At 34.6% G+C, this 26,120-nt stretch overlaps 1 protein-coding gene across 1 annotated transcript in view; it reads left to right on the forward strand.

Annotated features, from left to right (window-relative positions):
• LOC128173808 (protogenin-like) overlaps nt 1-26,120 on the forward strand; it is a 99,097-nt gene that overhangs the window by 25,617 nt on the left and 47,360 nt on the right. Inside the window, exons 5-11 of the mRNA XM_052839474.1 lie at nt 14,848-14,976; nt 15,202-15,384; nt 19,288-19,439; nt 21,268-21,394; nt 22,425-22,562; nt 23,002-23,157; nt 25,526-25,717. Of these exons, the coding sequence (XP_052695434.1) occupies nt 14,848-14,976; nt 15,202-15,384; nt 19,288-19,439; nt 21,268-21,394; nt 22,425-22,562; nt 23,002-23,157; nt 25,526-25,717 (1,077 nt within the window). The remainder of the gene's footprint in view (nt 1-14,847; nt 14,977-15,201; nt 15,385-19,287; nt 19,440-21,267; nt 21,395-22,424; nt 22,563-23,001; nt 23,158-25,525; nt 25,718-26,120) is intronic.

Here is a 26,120-nt window from a genome sequence, read left to right on the forward strand (position 1 = left end):
GGAATTGATATCTGCAAGAAGTCATGAGAAGCATCTCTCGCAGATTTAAAAAAATTTTCTTTAATTTTTCGTACAGTAGGAATTTATATAAGATCAAAATAAAAGTCATGCAGGTACTGATATTCCCAGGTGTTGACACAAAATTGCAGAATTGTAAAATTGTATACTACACATAAAATTAAGAATCTACAGTAATCTGCAGTTCTAAAAGGTCAAAGGTCAAGGTCCCACCATCAGTGCACAAGTACTTGTAATTCTAAGAGGTCAAATGTCAAGGTCCCCATGTCAGTTCACAAGTACTTCCGTAAGTACTGATTTCGGTCGACTCTCTCGACGGTATCAATGTCGTTGTACCTCATATGACTCTTGAGAGATGTGATGGTATGATTACAGCATTGGTGTCAAGTATGTTTTATCTGAGAGACTTAATTCTTGGTGCATTACATAACGTGTAAGCTAGCTGGGCCTTGCGTTCAACGTGCAGTATATGCGAAGCTTTTACAGTTATATACTGCCATTCAAAGAATGTGTGTTCTTGACTTCTTTTTGCAAAATGAGTTCTTCTTCTCAACATATCATACATGTACTATGGCGTCTCGGAATATAATGCTTGTACATTGAATAAATTTTGTGATAAATATATATATATATATATGCTCAGTATAATGTACTACACCCAGTACTGTCTCGCACCTACAGTATAGATCAGACCCAACCTAACACAGGAGTAAACCCGGCCCAATTAAACCCTGGATTTACTTTTGGGGTTTACTTTTTGAAAATTTGGGTTCACTTGGGGTTTACTCCAGGTTTACCCTGGGTCCACTCTAGTAAACCCAGAAAGTAAACCCTGGGTTTAGTTGGGGTTACCATTTACTCTGGTGTTAGGTTGGGTCTGATCTGTACTGTAGGTGCGAGGCAGTACTGGGTGTAGTACTTAGCGTATACACATTCATCACGAAATTTAGACAGTGTGAAAGCATTATTTTCAGAGACATAGCACTAGAACTAGCTAGTGGGTTAATTAACCCTTCAGCTCAGTCGGTTTTGGTTTTAAAGTGAAGGGCCTTGGGTTCAAGTCTAGTTCTGGTCATTCCTTCTCTTCTATTACAAATGGTGAAGTATTCTTTAGCTTTACCTTTTTATGTACAATGTAAATCAGAATACAATTTATGTTTTAGATTTAATCTCATTTGTACAGTAATAGAACCATTTTAACAAGAGCTTGGACTTTGGTTAGTTGTGTCAAACAGCAATGTGATGTAGGCCTGTCTATTTCACTGATGGCCACTCAGCCATGGCTCTTTGAAATCAACAAGATTTGACTGGCTTTTGAGCTAAGACTATGAACCTATGCAGCCATTAACTTGTTTTGATGCAAGAAAAATATATTTACATCCTACCGAAAGTCCAAGGTCTTGTTAAAATGGTTCTATATGTACTATTTATATTGTTTCTATATATATGATATTGACTTACAATCGTAAGCGAAAACTTGCCTCTGCGTTCGCTTTGAAAAATTGAATGAAATTCTGTATATTGATTCAAGCCTTTTCTACACACCTGGGAAAAATTCTGCATGCAAGTCTATTCTTCTTAATTATTTAAAAATATGGATTTTTAGCATGACTTGAAAATTACAGAGAAATTTTGATTTTTTGATTTTCTGGGAAAAAAATCAACTTTTTAAAGTTTATCGCTCTTCATGAAAATAAAAGCCCTGCAGGATTCAAACTTGGGACCTGGGTGATGGTAGTCCGAAGCTACACCCATTGTGCCACAGAGATGGACAACAAATTTAGGCAATATGAATTGGTAACAATGCGTTAAAATTTCCATGTTGTGACGTATACTGTTATAATAAAGAGAAGTCACAGGATGTCAAGGATTCTTATAAGGATTGAAATTGATATTATATCTACCAAATTTATCAATTATTAACTTGATCTTATAAATTAATTTTAAACAGTATACTATGCTTAATTTACAAACCACAAGCTATGCCAGGTGGAAAATTTCGAAGTTATAGGTCAAGGTCAAAGCAAAATTCTCTGAAATTCTTTTCATCACATTGTTCACTATGTAAGCGGGGCCCTTTGAGATAGTCACCATCTCAATGTTGTCTAGTTTTTCCAAAATCATAACTTTATGAACATATTGGGCGAAAATAAAAAAGCCGTTATTAATAATTTCAAGTTTTTAGATTAAAATGAAATTCGACCCTCCTGCGTCAATAATGTGATGCACCCCTTTGCAATTTCAATTACCTTCCACCAGGATTTGACTGATAGATGCTGATGGTAATGGCTTTCTCTTTATTTTATGCGTTGCGATGTCAACCTCTTTTATTACAGCATTCGTCAAACTTCCTCGTTGAATGAGTAGGCTTATTAAGGCCTGTGTGCAATTATGGACCATATATACAATTTCATTTTTATCTGCCGACGTGTGAATGCCGGGTTCTCCAGTTATATCTCAGTCACCGCAAGTCAGGAAACATTTATATTATTATATAATATTAATATTTAATCGGTGATGATTTTCCTACATGGTGAGGGGATCATCCGGGGAATTTAAATAAAATGGACAAATCCAGAGTTGTTTCTTATCTCTCTCAATAACCATTGATGGTTTAATGCAGGATAATGAGTTATTTAAATTGTAATTAAATGAAAATGAATTAATTCATGTTTTGAGAGATCAGTTGCAGATTCAGCAATACAATCATATATGTTTTCCCACTGGATGATGAGAAGGTCCAGGGAGGTTTTTGTTTGCCTGGGGATTGGGTTGGGGGGGGGGGGGGTAGGGTGGGTGGGTAAAAGACCTGTTGATGATTAATTAGCTCCTGTATAGGAAAACATGGTATTGTGAATGCATGTTTAATATATCATCATATTCACTATATCTTTTCTCCCAATCACAGGTCTTGTTGGCCTTATCACAAAGTTTGGAATTCTTTTCTGGCTTTAAGAACTATGTACGCAAGTTTACAAAAATACACAGACCCCCCTCCCAAAAAAAAACATTATATGCAGCTTTCTATTTCTTTTAATTCAGTGAATTTAAGGATTTTTTTGGAGTATGATGGGATTGGGTCAGATTTGTTCAGTTATAATCCCTTATACTGTGGAAGCATTTAATTTCATGGGGACCAACTTTCTTGGATTGTCAGTATTTTGCTTATTCGTGGGGATGTAATTTCGTCGATGCGTCGGTCTTTAGTTTCAGTAGGAAAACTATATTATCATTAGTTTTCGTGGGGATGTAATTTCGTCGATGCGTTGGTCTTTAGTTTCAGTAAGAAAACTATATTATCATTAGTTTTTGTCGAGGATGTAAATTCGCAGGTGAGGGCTACCCACGAATACCACAAAAATTGAGCCACTACAAATTATAATGATACCACAGTGTTTCCTGTTCTAGTACCAGTACAAAAGCTTATAATAAACTGTCTATGGTGTCTAGTTTATTGCGCATCATTTACTTGAATTTAATGATGGTAAGTTGAGAGAATGGTCGTGAGAGCATATATCATTCTGCATCTAATGCAGTCATTTATGAGAGGGTTAAAAATTGCCATCTTAAATAGGTTTTCTGTACAAGTCAATGATTATGCAACAATTCATAAGGACTTATAAAAAAGCTATAAATAAATGACACAGAAATTTGAAATATCTTTAAGGTACAAAGATGAACTGACAAGAGATTTAACTCCCAATGAGGCAAATTACTATGATAATTAACTAATCATCCATAAAAATATTTTCATTTGACAAATATTTTAAAAATGGGATTTTTGACATTTTTTGTGTCGGAATGATATGCTCAGCTTGCTGAAATTGTGTATGTGTACATGTTGAAATTTTTTTTCTTCTGAAAATCATATTTCATCATCGGAGCAGTGAAAATTGTCATTGATTTAATCATGAGAGGGTGTGTGTACCAAAATTCAGAAGAGCACATCCACCTGAATTACCTTTTATGCATTTGATATACATGTAATAGATATTGTGTTTCGCGTAGACTCTTAATTAAGGTCCTTGGTCCCGATATATTTGATAATTTAAGCCCCCAATTCATGAATACATAATATAAATGTACCGGAAAATATATTTCATAATATTAAATAATTCTCATTCCTTCCGATTTCATTAACAATTATATATTTAATTTTTTAATTATATGAAAAAGAAAACAGCTATGTCATAGCTGGACAGTTGCTGCTATACTCTGTGCAACAGTCTTACTTAAAAAGAATTTCTCATATTGAAGGGCAATCAATAGGGTTGATATGTATATTTGATATTTTAATAACTTTGAATATTATTCTATGATGTATGAAGGTTTCATTTTCAGATCATATCTCTTAAGATTGAGGCCCAATTCATTTAATTTTTGGATCAAAATAAAAGAGAAAATTGTTGGGTATACACTAACATTTGAAAACATTAAGTATCATTTCTGAAATTGCTTCTTTTGATTAACATTTATTTGACACCATTTAAACACAGAATGAATTCGCATGCTTAATTGCCTTCAATTAAATATTGCATGCTGACATTAGTTAAAGACAAGAAACATTATACCAATTCTTTTTTTTGGTTATCAAACAGAGCAATTTTATATATTAACAGACATGCAGTTAAACATGTAATTGATATTTCTCCTAATTATATTATTCCAAGGTTCTAAACTAAGTTTTTACACAATCTTATATAATAATGATTGAATATCCTCGGAGGCCTATGTGGTGTTACCTTGAGAATTTGTACCACATTAGGCGCTTAATAAAACTTGTTACAATAAAATTAAATTAGTAATAAAATACAGATAAAGGACTTCTATTTCTTCATATGACTTTACGTTTTATTCATTATTTTTTTTTTATCCATCATCCTCCGACTTAATCTCGCAAGATATGCAAAGAAAACAAAAGGGACATGGATTTAGGTCAGTAACGAGTTTAGGGCCTCCAATGATCTAACAATGTGGGGTTTCAGTCGTAGTCTGTTCAGGGGAATTTGATAGGCAGCCACTGTATGATGACAAGAAGCTTAAATTGTTGTTTTAAATAAAACTTGATACTACTTTTTATCCTAATATCTGAGAGGACCAATTAAAATTTGATTTCTGGACCAAAGACTTTCATTCATGGGGGATGGATGTTAAATGCTAAACAGCATAATTTAAAGTATTTCTTGGCTAGGTTAGAGGGTCTTTCCCCAAGTGTTGATGCAAGCTACAGAGCACAGTTTGATAGCAAAACTTTCTACAATGAGGAAAATTTTGCTTGATATATAAGTAATATCTCTTAAGGTGCAGGACAGGAATTCGTTTTCCAACAAAATTTTGAAAATTGATCACATCGATTATTATGGATTCAATTGTAAATTAAATACAATTGATTAGAATTTTGAAAATTAAAAATCAGATATTTATACTTTTCAAAGATCAAAACGAATAGGATGCAGTAATATGTGATATCAAATCTGCCTTTTGTTTTCTGAATTGATTTTTAAAAAAACCGGATCTATCGGATATAACATAATCTTGTTCATTCAGATATTTTGCTGTGGTGAATTCCGAATGGGGAAGATATTGAACAAAGTGTCCAAAATCTTTCCGTAAATGATCGTTTGATGACTGTCGGTTGTTTGAATTATAGTGGTGCTCTGAAATATTGACACAATAAATTCATGAACGAAATAATATGCACCGATCAATAGCAAAATAAAGAATAGGGACAACAGTGGTTGTCAATTAAGCCCCGAGAATTGATTTGTCAACATTCGGAGGAAGGGAGAATTTGAAAAAAAAAAAAAAAAAAAAAAGGGCTCTGGGGGTATATTCATTATGCGAACTTTTTTAGACATTTGATTCATAAGGCATCATGCCTATAGCACAATAGCATTGAGTTTGAATTACAAAAATCATTGTGTGCACTTTTTCGAGGCCGCACCTGCCATTGAGAGTATTATAATAGTGATGGCCATTGTTACATTGCTATTTTTTCCAATATTTACTGACTGAAAAAATTGTTAAAAAGTGCACCGCCCTGAAAGATTGTTTGCATTGTAGAACATTTGAGTAATGTAAATCAAAGATCCTGCCATTCAGTTTCCAAAGTCTATAGAATTACGTGTGCCTGCATGACTTAATTAGGACATTATTAGGATCTTGCTCTACAGATACCCTATAAGTCTGTCTATTTGTCAGTCAGTCTGTCTGTCTGTCTGTTTGTTTGTCCATCAGAAATCAGTTACTGTACCATATATTCAGACTCATCTTGGCCAAATCTGGCTTATGCTTTACAATTGCGAAAACTTAAGTTTTCCATTTATTTCTATATACAGTACAGGCAACGCGGATCCCGTGTTTCCCGCGCCCTGTTACGGTATAAACACATCGAGGTGATCGGCCAGGTGATACAGGTATACCGCGTTCCCATCACGGTAAACTCATCATCTACCTGTCCCCGCCACGGTAAAATTATCCATGGAAAAGTATCGTATACAAGCGGGAGTTATCTCCCCGAATGACAAATAAATTGCATGTTTCTTTATATTTAATGACGATATTTAACCAGATTTTGACAGAGATTATAATCGAAATACTTGGAGTCTTTTTTACTATTTTTTTAATTTCATAGCTATTAAATAAATTATTAAAGTATTTAATTTAATACTTGTGCAGGAACTGCAAATAAAATATTTTCGAATCCATTATCATATTTTAAGAAGGTCGTTAAATTAAAAATTATCATGAAATGGCTTAAATTGCCAATAATATAATGTGTACGCAGTGTGATTGTGTTTTCTTAACAATTAATTGGTCCGCCTACGTTTGTATTGTTTGTTGTTGAAGTCCATGCGTGGCAACTAATGATGAGCAAGTGAATAAAATTTAGGGCTTCCTATAAAACTACCAACCCGGTATTTTAGCACGTACCGTTCATTTCTTACAAGGTTCATTTCTTACAAGGTCTTCTACGTAAAAAGAACATTTTTTGTGAATTCACATTTTAGTGAATTTGTTTGCGTTAATTTAAGTATGGCTCGTCGTTTGTCACTGCGCGAGGATTCCCACTTTCTAGTGCGTTACGTTTGCGACGAAAATCTTTTAAGTGCGAAGCCGTGTGTTCTTCAAGACTCAGTCTGACTTGAATATTCAGTGTGGAAATGAGTATGACGTTCAGTGGGGCCGACCTAAGGAAGTCGATCGAGCTGTGGTCTTGCATGCTGGATGTAAGCAGGACATGAGGGCCAAGCTGCGAGAGATGGAAGATACCGAGTGTCTACCAGCCTCTCCTTCCACATCAACTTTTTGCCACCTTCGAAAACGCCCCATCGTAATGCGAAAAATCAAATTAACATGTATCTCTCTGAACTGAATTACATGTATAACAAATAGAGAGTAAGGAGCCTTAGAGATAAACGGAGTTGCATAAAATTATGTAATCGAAAGATATTGTGGGTATCCCTTGTCATGTTGTCGCGATGGTGTACCAGCTACCCGCCGTGACGGAGGTTAGCGTTCTCCGAGGTTGACAGAGTCTCTCTCTTAACAGAATAACTAGACACTTTTTAGCTCACCTGAACCGAAGGTTCAAGTGAGCTTTTCTGATCACCCGTTGTCCGTCGTCCGTCCGTCCGTCCGTCTGTCCGTCCGTCTGTAAACTTTTCACATTTTCAACTTCTCAAAAACCACTGGGCCAAATTTAACCAAATTTGGTACAAGGCATTTTTATGGAAAGGGGACTATAAATTGTTAAAATAAAGGGCACAGCCCTTTTCAAAAGGGAGATAATTGCGAAACAGTGAGTATAGGGTGCATGTCTTTAAAAATCTTCTTCTCAAGAACCACTGCACCAGAAATGCCAATATTTACACAAAAGCTTGTATATATAGTGAAGATTCTAAATTGTAAAAATCGTGACCCTCGGACCAAAACTGGGGCCCCAGGCGGGGTTCAAAGTTTAACATAGAAATACATAGGAAAATGTTTAAAAAATCTTCTTCTCAAGAACCACTGCACCAGGAATGCCAATATTTACACAAAAGCTTGTATATATAGTGAAGATTCTAAATTGTAAAAATCGTGATCCTCCAACCAAAACTGGGGCCCCAGGCGGGGTTCAAAGTTTAACATAGAAATACATTGGAAAATGTTTTAAAAATCTTCTTCTTAAGAACCACTGCACCAGAAATGCCAATATTTACACAAAAGCTTGTATATATAGTGAAGATTCTAAATTGTAAAAATCGTGACCCTCCGACCAAAACTGGGGCCCCAGGCGGGGTTCAAAGTTTAACATAGAAATACATAGGAAAATGTTTAAAAAATCTTCTTCTCAAGAACCACTGCACCAGAAATGCCAATATTTACACAAAAGCTTGTATATATAGTGAAGATTCTAAATTGTAAAAATCGTGACCCTCGGACCAAAACTGGAGCCCCAGGCGGGGTTCAAAGTTTAACATAGAAATACATAGGAAAATGTTTAAAAAATCTTCTTCTCAAGAACCACTGCATCAGAAATGCCAATATTTACACAAAAGCTTGTATATATAGTGAAGATTCTAAATTGTAAAAATCGTGACCCTCGGACCAAAACTGGGGCCCCAGGCGGGGTTCAAAGTTTAACATAGAAATACATTGGAAAATGTTTAAAAAATCTTCTTCTCAAGAACCACTGCACCAGAAATGCCAATATTTACACAAAAGCTTGTATGTATAATGAAGATTATAAATTGTAAAAATCGTGACCCTCGGACCAAAACTGGAGCCCCAGGCGGGGATCAAAATTTAACATAGAACTACATATGAAAAATGTTTAAAAATTTTCTTCTCAAGAACCACTTCACCAAAAATAACAATACATACACAAAAGGTTGTATATATAGTGAAGATTGTAAAAATCGTGACCCCCGAACAAAAGTGGGGCCCCAGGAGGGGTTTAGATTTTAACATATATAGGAAAATGTTTTAAAATCTTCTCAAGAACCATCGTGCAACTGTTTGGGATATTACAATGCATACATGTACATCCTTAAATAATGTAGATTCAAAAAATTATAATTCCCGGACAATTGATGGGCACCAAGAGGGGTTCAAAATTTAAACATTTTAAAAAACAAAGGAAAAGTTTAAGAATTTTCTTCTCAAGAACTACAATGTTTTAGATAGTGGAATATCTATGCATGCATCCTTCGCTTATGTAGATTCCTAATTCGTAAAATCGTGACCCCCGGACCAATAATGGGGCCCCAAGATGGGGTCAAAGTTTATTATAGAAATTTAAAGGTAACAGGTTAAAAAATCTTCTTCTCGAGAACTACAATGCTTCAATTTGTGAGATTACTATCATGCATACAACCTTGGATAATGAAGGTTTGACAGTTTTAAAATAGTGACCCCTGGACTAATACTAGGGACCCAAGATGGGTTTAAAGTTAAATGTAGAAGTACCGGTATATATGGAAAATGTTTAAAAATCTTCTTTTCGAGAACTACAATGCATCAATTTGTCAGATAACTACGTAAGCACCCTCAAATAGTGTAGATTCGAAATTATAAAAGCCGTGACCTCAATCTAATACTGGGGCCCCAAGAGGTGTTCAAAGTTTAGCATAGAAATATAGAGGGAAAATGTTGAAAAATCTTTTTCTAGGGAATTATAATGCTTAAGCTTGTGAGATAACTATGCAAGCATCCTTAAATAATGTAGATTCCAAATGATTAAAACTTTAGCACTGGACTAATACTGTGGCCCCAAAAGGGGTTCAAAGTTTAACATAGAAAGATATATTAGAGAGGTTAAGCATTTCAACGTGTACGTGTACGAGTACGTGTAACTTGGGGAATCCCCTAATTTTATGTGTACTACGTCACATTTTCCGTGTACCGCGAAATTCTACAAGTTGTACAAAACGTGTAGAATCAAAAGTACACGTAGAAGAAAACTCGTAGCATTTTTTGATAAGAATAGAGACTAAGTGTAGATAAGATGTTGTGTAATGTAAAGCAGACGATAAATTAAGGACAACTATGCTGTTGGTTTCATCATAGTCAAAGAATTATTTCATAAACAATGAGAGTTAACTGAACATGTTCAAAACGTTGAATCTAATTATTTTACACGTACGCGTACACTAACATATATACAAATTTTGGTACGTGTACGTGTAAACATACTTGCAGCTCTACATGTACCCGTAGACGTACACGCTTAAATGCTTAACCTCTCTATTGAAAATGTTTTTAAAAAGTTCTTCTCGAGAACTATAATGCTACAGTTTGTGAGATTACTATGCAAGGATCCTCAAATTGTGTAAACTCAATTAAATGTAGTGGAACCAAGAGTTATCTTTCTTAATGTTCTGTACAGTCTGAGAGTTATTCCTCTTGAAGTGGAACTCTTCTACGTTCAGTTTTTCAGGTTGTGTACGTGCGGTCCCACCGCAGTGCTACACATTTTCATTCCTATGTTACTATTTATGTTGTTCAAGCCAACCATAAACCTCGGACCATTACTGGGTCCCCAGAAAGGGGTTCAATGTTTAAAATAGAAAAAGCATATGCTACGAAATGTAATGTTACAAGGAACTGCTGTTCAGGTGAGCGATGTGGCCCATGGGCCTCTTGTTTTTGAGAAAGAAATGTTGATAAACTGTTCTTATGTTTTTACACATTTCAAAGAAATTAAGAACATGTTTTGGAAGTTTTGCTGTTGATATTTCATGCCGATAAAAAACATTTAAACATTTCATTAAATGTATTGTTTATATCATTTTATGTGTGCATGGACATGTAATCTTATTGAATATAAAGCTACTACAAATATGTAAACCTGTTTCCCGTTTTCGTAACCTTACCCCGCCATCATGACTATCGAAGTTAACTTTATTTGACTTAAGTCCCAATTGTTTTACACAAAGGTGTGAAACCATCGCACTGACAGGAAATCACTCTACGCTTGAACGCACAGAATACACAGGAATGAGGCAGGTAGATAATCTGTGTAACGATTGACCAAGAAGAATTCTACATGCATATCAAACAATTTTACTAATAGTTATATCAAATAATTGATTCATTTTACTGCGTTCTTTAATCGCTAAACGAGTTTAAGATGTTCTTTCCCACAAAAAACCATTATAAACTAAACGAGAGATAGAGAAAAAACACACCAAATTTAACTTTCCAAACACAGTATATCATGGATCACGAACATTGTAAAAACAAGAGGCCCATGGGCCACATCGCTCACCTGAACAGCAGTTCCTTGTAACATTACATTTCGTAGCATATGCTTTTTCTATTTTAAACATTGAACCCCTTTCTGGGGACCCAGTAATGGTCCGATTTTTATGGTTGGCTTGAACAACATAAATAGTAACATAGGAATGAAAATGTGTAGCACTGCGGTGGGACCGCACGTACACAACCTGAAAAACTGAACGTAGAAGAGTTCCACTTCAAGAGGAATAACTTTCAGACTGTACAGAACATTAAGAAAGATAACTCTTGGTTCCACTACATTAGAGTTTACACAATTTGAGGATCCTTGCATAGTAATCTCACAAACTGTAGCATTATAGTTCTCGAGAAGAACTTTTTAAAAATATTTTCAATATATCTTTCTATGTTAAACTTTGAACCCCTTTTGGGGCCACAGTATTAGTCCAGTGCTAAAGTTTTAATTATTTGGAATCTACATTATTTAAGGATGCTTGCATAGTTATCTCACAAGCTGAAGCATTATAGTTCCCTAGAAAAAGATTTTTCAACATTTTCCCTCTATATTTCTATGCTAAACTTTGAACACCTCTTGGGGCCCCAGTATTAGATTGAGGTCACGGCTTTTATAATTTCGAATCTACACTATTTGAGGGTGCTTACGTAGTTATGTGACAAATTGATGCATTGTAGTTCTCGAAAAGAAGATTTTTAAACATTTTCCATATATACCGGTACTTCTACATTTAACTTTAAACCCATCTTGGGTCCCTAGTATTAGTCCAGGGGTCACTAATTTAAAACTGTTGAACCTTCATTATCCAAGGTTGTATGCATGATAGTAATCTCACAAATTGAAGCATTGTAGTTCTCGAGAAGAAGATTTTTTAACCTGTTACCTTTATATTTCTATAATAAACTTTGACCCCATCTTGGGGCCCCATTATTGGTCCGGGGGTCACGATTTTACGAATTAGGAATCTACATAAGCGAAGGATGCATGCATATATATTCCACTAACTAAAACATTGTAGTTCTTTAGAAGAAAATTTTTAAACTTTTCCTTTGTTTTTTAAAATGTTTAAATTTTGAACCCCTCTTGGTGCCCATCAATTGTCCGGGAGTTACAATTTTTTGAATCTACATTATTTAAGGATGTACATGTATGCATAGTAATATCCCAAACAGTTGCACAATGGTTCTTGAGAAGATTTTAAAACATTTTCCTATATATGTTAAAATCTAAACCCCTCCTGGGACCCCACTTTTGTTCGGGGGTCACGATTTTTACAATCTTCACTATATATACAACCTTTTGTGTATGTATTGGCATTTTTGGTGAAGTGGTTCTTGAGAAGAAAATTTTTAAACATTTTTCATATGTAGTTCTATGTTAAATTTTGATCCCCGCCTGGGGCCCCAGTTTTGGTCCGAGGGTCACAATTTTACAATTTAGAATCTTCATTATACATACAAACTTTTGTGTAAATATTGGCATTTCTGGTGCAGTGGTTCTTGAGAAGAAGATTTTTTAAACATTTTCCTATGTATTTCTATGTTAAACTTTGACCCCGCCTGGGGCCCCAGTTTTGGTCCGAGGGTCACGATTTTTACAATTTAGAATCTTCACTATATATACAAGCTTTTGTGTATGTATTGGCATTTCTGGTGCAGTGGTTCTTGAGAAGATTTTTTAAACATTTTCCTAAGTATTTCTATGTTAAACTTTGAACCCCGCCTGGGGCCCCAGTTTTGGTCCGAGGGTCACGATTTTTACAATTTAGAATCTTCACTATATATACAAGCTTTTGTGTAAATATTGGCATTTCTGGTGCAGTGGTTCTTGAGAAGAAGATTTTTTAAACATTTTCCTATGTATTTCTATGTTAAACTTTGAACCCCGCCTGGGGCCCCAGTTTTGGTCCGAGGGTCACGATTTTTACAATTTAGAATCTTCACTATATATACAAGCTTTTGTGTAAATATTGGCATTTCTGGTGCAGTGGTTCTTGAGAAGAAGATTTTTAAAGACATGCACCCTATACTCACTGTTTCGCAATTATCTCCCTTTTGAAAAGGGCTGTGCTCTTTATTTTAACAATTTATAATCCCCTTTCCATAAGGATGCTTTGTACCAAATTTGGTTAAATTTGGCCCAGTGGTTTTTGAGAAGAAGTTGAAAATGTGAAAAGTTTACAGACGGACGGACAGACGGACGGACGACGGACAACGGGTGATCAGAAAAGCTCACTTGAACCTTCGGTTCAGGTGAGCTAAAAAACTTAACTGTTAGACATACTTCTTATTTTCTTTATTAAAAATAAAACTGATAGTACGAAACTTTATCATGGAGGGAACACGTGGTAGAGCTAGCGGGCTGATTTGATTGACAGGTGCAGCACGTGGACTCAAATCTGAAATTGCATGATGGATTAAATCACAGTGTACCATATTCTTTTTATGAATACTAATTTTATGAATATTTAGTATTGGATATCAGTATTATTTAACATAAGTGTACGTTAAATTAGGCTACGCCTAAACTTTCTCTCTCTCTCTCTCTCTCTCTCTCTCTCTCCTGTAAGGTGTTGTGCGATTAGACGAAGCCGTACGCGATGTAAACTTTTTCTTTTGTCGTGAATAGGTGTGAAAACCCTTAAGGGCATGTCATTTCTACCCTGAGTTTGATAATCACTACATGTATACACAGAAAATGATCGTGACTTAAACTTTATATGTATACACAGGAAACGCATACTGACATAACACGTTATGATTCCATGTGCTTTAACGCAGCACCAACTTTAAATATGAATGATAATTTTATAATTGAATGGAAAAATAGATTTGTTAGTTGATTCCCGACATTTGTTCATTTCTCAATTTAAAACATACACATGTATTGACAGTTTACGGCGCTATGGGTGTCAACTTATAAAATGAGAAGATGAAATTGCTCTGCATTGATACGAGTTCATCTAATAAAAATATTTAATTTTAGGATTGTTATAAAAACAGGATTATCAACTAATAGAAATAATAACTGAAATAAGCATGTCAAATACAAAGATATGTGTTCTTATTTACACATCACAAAATTTACCAGCGTAATAATCATGTTATGTTGTAATTCGAATGTAGTTTCCGATTTCAGGAAATTCTATTTCATAAATATAATTTATTAATTTTATAATAATATGGACCACAATTTATTTACAATACAACTGTTATGCTTAAATCTGATATCGCATATTTGACGTGTATTTACGCGACCCGCATTGCCTGTAATGTACAGTACAGGTAAAGTAACAAAAACAAGCAGCAGCAGGAATAACGGTAAATCACACCGTCGCGGTGTCATCATGGTCGCAATCCATACCGCGATCAAAAACCGCGATGGTGTATCGCGGGAACGATAAAAATACTGTGACGGTAACGCGTGCCAATACGGGATCCGCGTTGCCTGTACTGTAGGAGTCTGTGGCTAAATATTCGGTGTTGCTGATTGTCCTTACAGAACATTGCTGAATTTTGATCCAATTATAATCATATACATGTATGTATACTGATGGTCCAGGTTTTCAGTGTTGCTGGTTTTCGTTACAGGTAGCCAGACCCGTGCCCCCTGGGTGGTGACAGTCAGTACCGAGGTCAACGCGACGGTCGGTGGGTCAGCCATATTGGAGTGCCTAGCAGACGGTATTCCCAACCTCCAAAGCTCATGGCAGAAAATCAGTGAGTGGGACTTTTCCTTAGATCACAGGTTGAAAGATTCAAATAATGTGCTTGTTTTTGAAAAAACAAATTTTAATCGTAAACAATATTCCAAGCTATAATGAAAAAAGCCTTGAAAACCAAGTTGGAACACCCTGAATGTGTCTTGAAAGTTGATTTAAAAAATAATACTTTTAAAGGTTTAATTTAGTGAGTTTTTTGATAGAATATTTTTTTGAATTAAAGTTGTCACTGGGGACCAGACCAAAGAGGTACCAGTTGAAGAAGGATTCAGAGTGAGGCGGATGGGACCGGGAAACCTCAGGTTCACAAAGGTCACAGAGAGTGACCAGGGCGTGTACAGATGTGTGGCCTTGACCTCTTCAGGCCTGAGGAACAGCACAGAAAAGACCATTCTCAATGTTCACTGTGAGTCCTAGCTAGCTGTATACAGTAGCATATATAACATTACAATGTATGATGGCATATAACATACCAATGTATGATAACATTTTACATTGCAAATTGTACTGTTAGAAGCATATTGAATTACATGCAAAGTAGCATTTAAAATTACAATGCTTTATAGCAGTTTATATTACAGTGCACTGTAGCATATTACATTACATTGTAAGGTATCATATTGCATTACAATGTATTGTAGCATATTACATTACAGTGTATTATAGCATATTGCATTACAGTGTATTATAGCATATTGCATTACAGTGTACTGCAGTAGATTACATTTAAATGTATTAATGATAAATTAAATTTCAAACATAATACACAACATTGTATTAAAGCATATCACATTACAATGAGTACTGTAGCATATTATATTACAATAAAATACAACATATAACATCACAATGTAATGTTAGTATATTAAGTTACAATTACGAAAGCTAATTTATTACATTAAATTGTACTGTATACAGTAGCATATTACATTACCTTGTTATGTAATGAATACACAGATGTTTAACATCACTCAGTCAGTGATGACTTCATTTTTGTTTTTGATAGAATATATTTACTATTATCCACCAAGATTGTACAAACAAATAGATAATTATGTAATACATTCAGCCAAATTCAAATATGTTACAGTGACTATACAATGAAAAGATTACTATTGGCCTTTAGAGTGTTATTCAATTACCAATGAAAGCCTGAATTGGCTGTTACAGTAGTCAAATGGGCCCTCAAGGACATTTTAGAATTTGGATGAATATCTGAAGTATCCCATGCAGTGTCTTTATTCGTGGTTTTGTTAATTTATCAATTTATCTCTATAGTGCCCCATACCCGGCCTTAAATCTTGGTTTTGTTAATTTATCAATAAATTGACAAAGAAATTATGATTGATATCACTGCTGTGATGATGCACAGATTCAGAATCTGATTATTCAACATGGCTACAGAACAATACCCCATTGGCAACATCCGTCCTCTAATGTCACTCCTATTAACACATGTTAAATAATTATCATAAATCAATTTATTTGTCATCGACAACAACCAATGTTATGTAAAGTGCAGCTGACACTCAATTCACAACAACAATTTTAAAAAAAAAATTCTGTTAATTAACTTAAAGATTCTATCAATTTTGTTTTTTACTGTGCATGTAAAATAGGTCGATAAAACTTGAATTATTATTAATTCTTGCATGTTCAGAAAATAAAAAATTATTAGAAACTGTCAAAAAAAGGAAGACATTTATATTGTTGTAGTTTATAGTTCACAGAAATTCATGTTGATTTCATATTAACAATTTTTATACTGACGGCTGAAGTTATAAAAATTCTTTTTAATTAGATCTAGCTACACCTGTATTTACTAATGAATATAAAAAAATAAATATAAAACTTAATTTCGACACATTTTATTGCTTCCTGCTGATGGCTAGTGACTCTTAATTAATGTTCATTAAGTTGTTAAAATATAATTGACTGTCTATTTTTGGAATTAATATTGAATATATCTTTTTAACTGCAACATATATTAGACTGTATAGTCGAATTGCAAAAAAAAAAGTATTAAAATTGGATCTTTATAGAATTGTAGTTTTTGGAATAAATTCATTCAGCAAAAAACTACAAATTTCCAAAAAAAAAGAAGAAGCAGTAAATAGAAAGTTCACTTAGACTTAATTGACCAAGGTGATACACCAAAAATATCTTTTAGAAACATAACCGTGATAGCAATGTATGATGTCACTGTATTTCTTGCCGATTTTTATGTTGAAGTGTCTTGCATTATTACTGTAGATTCATAATTAAACGCGAGGAATTAATATCCACGTTAAATCGCAAGAAGCACCCTTCGCAGATTTTCAAATCTCGCCATTATTTTTTTAATGTTGATAACTATAAGAAATAAGGATAAAACATCTGCGTTTGCAATTTTATATTCTAAAATTTTATATTTTATACAAAACGGTGGGATTGCGGAATTAAGTACTCGCGTAATATAAGGAATTTACAGTACTTCCCCAAAATACGAAAATGAAAATAAAATTCGAACCCCTCCACATTTATCTATGGCAAGGTATTACAATTTGTTCATAACAAAATGAATGCCAGGGGAATAAAATCATAGAAGAAAAATGAAATGATTTTAAATAATATGACTATAATTGCATGCATCTCTATCCTTTCTTTGACTATTATGTAATTTTGAATTGGAATGATGTACAGAAACATTTTAGATGAATTTTATATATTTAGCATTTGAAAGGATTTTTTTTTTTACAGCAAGTACTTAATCTTATGGTCTCATTAAATTGAAAATACTGAAAAAAAGTCAAAGAAGGTAATAGCAGATCTGTTTTCAGTTTATTTTTAGCACTTCATGTCTGATTTACAGTGCACGAATGTCAGTCTGGTTGGATTATATAAGTATTACACCCACTCTCCTCTGCGGAAAATGTCACTGTTATTCATTTTCGCCTTCTAACAATTCCCCTACTGGGAAAAATCAAATAATGGGTTAACTTTAGCGAACAAGGATTTTGTAATGACACAATCAGCTATAACCAATGATGTTCAAAACAGATGCCCTGACTTTGTATAAAATGTGATATATGAATTGCAATTCTGCAACCAACAATGATTTTTGTCCCTTCACAAGTCTCAGCTATTGCAAAATGGCCGTTTTTTCTCCCTGAGTAAACTTGTTTACGATCTGGTTTTCGTGATCTTTTGGATGTTTATTTGATTATTATTTGTCTATTGAGAGGTAATACATTTTGCAAACTTTGACAAAGTGGTCTCATATTTTGTTATTTATTGGTTTAATGTGTCTGCCAACTTTTAGAACTTCATAAGTCGATCAATATTGTAGCACATGAAAAAGTGGAGAAAAAAAGCAATGTTACCATAGTTCTAACCAATGTCACTCAAAGTTTACAAACTTTCAGGCTTTGAATCCTTGCAAATGTATATAAAAAAGGAAAATCATGGCAATCAATGTAGAATTCTATAATTAAAAACTGTTTTCGACATATCTGATGCATAGTGAGATTAATAAGATAAGAATTGTCCCTGACAAATAAGTTTTAGATACCACCTTTTGTCCAAATATAATCACAGTAGATATCATTTATTTAATAATGAATTGAATATTGCATAATGCTGTTAAAATCGATATGTTACTAGCCCTTAAAGGCAGCTGAAAATTCTTAAACATGCTGTGAAACTCTGTGAACCTTAACATGATGAACAGGATTTGTAACAACTAGTGAAGGACATGATTTTATATCTGCGACAAAATTTTTATAGTTTCTGTCTCTGCCAAAGTCTGACTGTGAAAAGAAAACAGAAGGTGAAAGATTTAAAAAAAGCATGTACCTTCTAATCTCATCCCATCAGTACTTTAATTATGACTCCAGATATCAAAACATCTTCTCATGTTTTTGTATATGGCCCAAGACTTCAGAACATCTTCTCAGTACTTTGATTATGACCCCAAACGTCATTTTCTCTTCTCAGTACGTTGATTATGACCCCAGACATCATAACATCTTTTCAGTACTTTGATTATGACCCCAGACATCATAACATCTTTTCAGTACTTTGATTATGACCCCAGACATCATAACATCTTTTCAGTACTTTGATTATGACCCCAGACATCATAACATCTTTTCAGTTCTTTGATTATGACCTCAGACATCATAACATCTTTTCAGTACTTTGATTATGACCCCCGACATCATAACATCTTTTCAGTACTTTGATTATGACCTCAGACATCATAACATACATCATTTCTCCTTCTCAGTACTTTGATTATGATCCCTTGACAATATTTTCTCTTTTCCAGACCCTCCAACCTTGGTGACAAGACCCAAAAGTGGGGATTACCCTGTGGTCCTGAGAACGAGGTTGGACTGTGAGGCCCAGGGAAACCCCACCCCCACCTACACATGGTACCACAACGGGAAGAAGGTGAAGGAGGACCCCGGCCACATTCTGGTGAGTATTACTGAGGAGTATCAGATTAAGGAGGCTCTTAAGTGGTTGCCATTTAATACACCATTTGTAGTGTTTTTTACATCAGAAAAGTGAAGAGTTTTATCGAATTGTATGTGATTTTAAAGAAGCTCAATGGTTGCTGCCATTTGATTGCGATTTTTTTTTTTTTACTTCCGAACAGTGAAGAATTTTGTTGAGTTGTATGTGATTTTTCACCTACAACATACACATGCTAAGATATCATAAGTGAAGTACATGACATTGTACCGAGTACTGTGGAATCATTTAATTTCAGGGGGGCCTTGATCGTTGATTGTGGGTTTTTTGCTTATTCATGAGGATGTATTTTCGTGGATATGTCAATTTTTTAAATTCAGAAGGTAAAATAAATCTTTTATAACTAGTCTTCATTGAGGATGTAAATTTGTGGGCGAGGGCTACCCACGAATACCCCAAAAATTAAGCCACCACGAATTCTAATGATTCCACAGTATATATAAATTCAGAAGGTTGTAAAATTAAATTGGGTTTTTGGGTTGCGGCCATTTTACTGTGTGTTTCTATATAAGCTACTTTGAACTGCATGCACAAAAAGACAAAAAGAGTTTGATAGCTATTAATTTCTATAATAGTTTGAAAAAAAGCGTCATGGACTGATATTGTTTACAATCCGTGGCCTCCTTGAATATTCCCCTAAACGCTAGATCCAAGGTCCAAAAGCAAATATTAGTAAGGCTTTTGTTTGAGTGAATTGCGATGGACTTCAGGATTTATTTTTTTGTCCAAAAATTCTTTTTTTGTCCTTTTTAATTGCTAGACAGTTATATCTTTTGAAGATTAAAACCAATCAGTGATGCAAGAAAAAATTCCTATAAGTGCAGATGGTGCAACTATTAAAAAGATAAATAAATTGTACAGCCTTTTAGTGCTGACATTAGTACAATGTGTTGCATTGATTTCTAATCCAGTATTACCTTTCATGGTAATTTTCAACCAGCTAGCTTGTCTTATGTTTTTGGTCTGGTCAATTTGTAACACATCAACTTCATAATAGAAAAGATATATTATTGTAAATGAGCTTTTGAAATGTGAGCCTCACTGTATTGCAGTGTCTAAGACAGTCATTGTTTATGTTCCCAATTTTTCACCTTTGGAGTATTAAGAATTCCATCCCCCACCCTTTTTCCATTGTTCAAGATAAATTTAAGTTATAGTTCTGGCGTCATCTGGAATCATGAAATGATTTAATTTAAGCTGTCTCAGAATTTGTACGTAGTATATAAGTCTTGTCTTAATGTTAATACAAGTAAAATTCACAACTCATTATAAGACTTTGTTGTACCTATATACATATATATGATTGATAAGTGTCTTGAAAATAATCGAATTTTAACTAAAGTCTATGCTACATGTAATTCAAGGTACTGGGCTCTGATTTTCTTAAAACTATTGTTCCTTGGCCTTAGTCATCAGAATTCGTTATGATTTTTCTCTCCAGCTAGAAAAGAAGAAAGTCTTCTAATGTCTCAATTTTAGTTGTGTCCTCAGCTGTTATTATCATCAAAGAGTTCTCCCAATCAATTTCATTAACCAGTCCCCATTTAGTCTCCCTGTCATCAAATAGAAAAATATTTCTGGATAAAAATTCTGACGAAGCTTATGCATTCTCCCTTTGACTTCACAGAAATAAATCTCTCTCTTTCATAGTCAAGGGTTCTCCCTTTTGTCTACAACAAAAAGTTGTCTCCCTTTGATTATTCTCCCTTGTTTTCTCCCTTGTCCTACGTTCTTAGACTTTCAAAAATTAATGATTTTATTTAATTTTCAGTTCAAGGAAAACAATAAGCAGCTTGTGTTGGATACTAGTATATCGGATTCCGGATTTTACCAGTGCATTGCAGAGAATCCGTATGGATCTGAAACTGCTACAGCACGAATCCAGATTACACTTGGAAGTGAGTATAAGAAATAAATTAGTTAGTGTGGTGGATCCAGATGGATCCAGATAACACTAGGAAGTGAGTATAAAAATTAAATTAGTTAGTGTGGTGAATCCAAATGTTTACCTGGAAGAAGGGATGGAAGCTAGGATTGGCTTTTTATTTGGGGTGGGATGGGTTTTTTTTTTATGATGGATAAATCTAATTCAAAAGAATCCATAAATTGATAGGTAATGTACTCATTCCATATATAGAAAACCTTCAGTTGGATGAAACTCAGAGCTCGAGCAATCCATATAGCAAAAGGACTTTTAGGTGTCCTTATTCAACAGTTCATTAAACAATGCATTCAAAAATAAGAAAGATTTGCTGGAAATGCTGATTAAATAATGATTGATAGATGAAAAGCCATTTGATCGTGGTTTAATTCTTGAGTAAACATTGAGAGCGATGACTATGAACCGATCATTTACTTTGGATTTCTCGTATTGACGGAGGTTTAATGTGGATCTGGCAGGAAACATTGCCATGAAGGGCGCCTTCAAGCACTGCATTAATTGTATTTGAGTTGAAATCGTAAATAGATTGAAAATAATGTTGCAGCTTAATGGATTGTGAAAAAACAAACCAAAATATAAATATTTATCAAACTTTCAATTTTTCAGTTGTCCCATTAATATTGTTCTGTAAGACTAATTCATAGTACACATATAAACGATCATTACCTTTCCTCTCTATTTCATAATGTAACAATATTTATAAAGGTCCTCGCCCTTACCAAAAAATTCTCAACAGTTCAGGTTTCCCCTGCCAACCTATCATTAGCTAAGTTTTTAGGTCCCACTTTCAATAATTAGAAGTATTTAGAGGTCCCAGTCCTGTACAGCCAACAATATTTTGAGGTCTCCCCCATGAGATGACCGATGATATTGAGACTTGTTCTCATCCTATATCAAACAAGTGTTTTTTTTTAAAAAAGAAATGGCATATTTCAAATATTTTTGAATGCTTTTGTTTTAACAATTTTTGCTATTTTTTTTCACAGAGTATGCCCCCTTGCCTCCGAATCGAGTAAAGGCGACCCCTGTGTCGGCCACCGCCATTAACGTGACGTGGGATGTGCCATGCTGCCATGTGTTTGTCTACACAGTCCATTATAAATGGGTCTCGCCCGACACAAAAGGTTGGTATATTGAGGTTACATAATTGTGTAAATTGTCTTATAATTTACAAACTGTAAGTCATGAAGTCGTGATACAAAAGGCAAGATTTGATGTATCACTTAATATACGAAAGGTTGGGATTTTGAGGTACTGGTAACCAAATTTTCAGCGGCTTTCAAATTCTTGTCAGAACACAATGTCTCAATACATAAAGAGAAACAAGTTGGGACTTCCAACTTACTTTGACTTGTCCAGCGAGTTCAAGTTACTGATATTTTAAGATATGGAAGTTTGACTGTATTTAAATGACTTTATACAGAAATCTTGTATCCATTCATTCAAAGTTTTGAGACATGTCACTTGGAAGTTATATATATTTACAAAAAAGTGCATTTTGAGACAGTCCCTGAATTTCATTATTTTTTCTTAAAATACATTTTAACCATCATTTTTATGCAGAAGAACACCTAAAACAGTTGGTCATTCAGAAGGACAACCATTGCTTGGTGCAGCAGCTGTTACCGTTTACCACCTACCACTTCTTCATCCGAGCATATAACAGGAATGGCTCTAGTGAGGAGTCTGAGATAGTGACCGCCACCACCCTACAGTCAGGTAACACCACCGCCCACCACCCTTAAGTCAGGTAACACTACCACCACCACCCTACAGTCAGGTAACACCACCCCCACCACCCTACAGTCAGGTAACACCACCCCCACCACCCTACAGTCAGGTTACACCACCACCCACCACCCTACAGTCAGGTAACACCACCGCCCGACACTTTACAGTCAGGTAACAATATCCCCACCACCCCTTCAGTCAGGTAACATTACCGCCCACCACCCTACAGTCAAGTAACACCACAGCTAATGTGGTGTCTCGCATTACACCCCTACTTTTCTCCCTTTTTTTGTGGGGGGAGGGAGGGAAGGTACAGTGGGGTAACATTACCTACTATTATTGTTGTGTCTTTCTATAGATCCAAATTCTTCTCCCAAACATTTTTTGGGGGGGATGTAGGGTAGGAGATGATGCAGTCAAGTAACATTACCAACTACCATTGTGTAGCCTTTCTGTATCTACACCTCTACCTTTCTCCCAAGCCAATATTTTTAGGGGTTGGATAGAGAGGGGGGTGTCTCATATATCATGTATATGATATACAGGAAAATATTTGCCACCATTCCCCCCCCCCCCCCCTTCCCATTTCGCCCTTATTGTCAGCAGTTTAGATTAACAAATTTTAATTTCTCAAATTATTTCTCTGCGTCTAGGTGAATTCAAGATGGTGCAAAATTGTTTGCAAGTGTAGAAGGGCGAAAATTTACTTAGGGCAAAAATAAGACTGTATACAGTGTACTATGTGACTCGATGTCCTCAGTGTATACGTTTTACTCTTGTTGCTTTTTGCAGATGCAATTTTTAGCTTTTCGAATCCAAATTTTGAATGGATGAATGTAAGGGTAGTGCGAAACAATTTTTGTTTTTGAAAACAGTTTTTGCTTTATAGCAGTTGCTGTAGAATTTAGCCCCAAAAAAATCCAGTACAACAGTTTTGTTCTGATTGTTATGAAATACGACTTACATGTACATGATGATATTGAATATTATTTGCTCTACTGGGTAGATGAAAGTGGTTCGATCGTAGTCATGATATCTTTCACTCAATTTTTTCAGGGATGTAGGCACATAATTATAAGTGACTCTGAATAGTGAAGGGGCAATTCCTGAATTTTTTTCCATTTTTTTTTTTTTTACTGACATATAATATTTTTATATTGCACCTTTAATGTATTGAGACAATTATTGAAATTGATAAAAATAAGTATTAAAATATTATCTTTTAATGTGAATCACATGACTGAAACAAAATTGAAAATTTGAACTATAGATTTCCGATGAAGTCCCTCATTACGAAAGTTTTTTCAATTTTTTTTTTTTTTTTACTCTCCATTAAACAAATGTGACTTTATGTCTCAAGTTTCCTAGATGTGTCAAAAAAACTGAACCCTGATGGATTCACGGGGGAAAAAACCCGGCCCTTCTCGCTAGAAACATTGTCATTAAGGATATTGAATTTAATGATGCGTTCAAACTCCCCTACATGGAAGATCCATTAAAGTATCCGGCGACTCATTAAACAGAGCACTAAAATGATTTCTCAAGTTGCACAAGTGAACGATTCAAAAATACATTGTGTATTAGAGGAACTTGGTCACTCTCGGTAAAATGTGTCAACAAGAGTGAATCTGGGTCACATTCACAGTAATTAATTTATGGACAATTTACTTAATTACTATACTTAAAGTGATACTATAGAAGGCAGAATCAGAAACATTGAAAACATCATGATTATGGCTATAATTATAAGTTTATAAAGTTAATCTAGTAGACAAATTGTTTGCGCATGTTTGCAATTAATGAACAATTCGATTATTGGCTTGAATAAAAGGGTGAAATATATATTCACATCATGCAAGTAAAATTTCCTAGGAATTGATAAATTAAGTTGTAACATACTTCCTACCAACCATTTTGCAGTGTGGAAAATAATATAAGAGATTCTAAATGGCTGTTAAGTCAACTGAATTCGATTAATAATGAATAAATAATATGAATATCAGTTCAGTTAACCCATTTTTCCAGTTGTTTAGGCGTTTAATTGTATGCAATACTGTATACAGGGAATACCCCTGTTTTATTTTTGCCCCTATTGCCCTTGTTGTCAGCATTTGAATTAATGACTTGGCGAATTCTAATGTCTCAAACTATCTCTCTTTAAACACAACTTTGTCTTGGCCAATTTAGGAAGGGGCAAAACTGTTCATAGGTGTAGAAGGGCAAAAATTACATGGGGCAAAAATAACTCTGTATACAGTAACTTTATAACCTGCTAAAGCATGTCATAATGTAACAGTTATTTTATCAGTCGACATCAGTCATCGTCATTTTTTGAAATCTGATCTTACATCTACAGTGCCACTGGTAGCGCCCAGGATTCGAACCAGTAGCCTCAGTGTGGGAACCATCACCGTGGACTGGTCCCCTCTACTGGCGAGGGAGAAACGAGGAGTGATCACTCAGTACAAGATCTACTTCCAGAAAGTGGACGGTGGCCGAGAGCAGACGAACGTCATCCACAACGACACGACGACATACACCATTCATGGTAAACCCGACTTTTGGTTTTTTTTGGGGGGGAGGGGGTAAAAAAAGGGGAATGTATCGGGAAAGAAAAAAAAAAGTGAGACGAAAGCTTTTGAGAACAGGTGTTGCTTAGTGTAGAATTACTGAATTTCATGTGGACCAATTTTAGAGCATTGTCAATTATTAACATTTTGTAATAATGACATTATTTTATGAACTTATTTCAAATTGTATGTTTGATTGATTTTATTTTTGAATTTTATAATTCATTGAAGATGTTATTTCATAAGTAAGGGAAGCCTCAAAACTCATGTAAATTGAGCCACTACGAATTCTTGTGATCTTGTAGTAATTGCTGAAAGAGAGGCAAATTAATTAATATCAAATTGAGGCATTACACAACGTATCCTGTTACAGTAATTTTA

Source organism: Crassostrea angulata, chromosome 2 (assembly GCF_025612915.1).
Source record: "Crassostrea angulata isolate pt1a10 chromosome 2, ASM2561291v2, whole genome shotgun sequence".
Classification (NCBI taxonomy): Eukaryota; Metazoa; Mollusca; class Bivalvia; order Ostreida; family Ostreidae; genus Magallana; species Magallana angulata.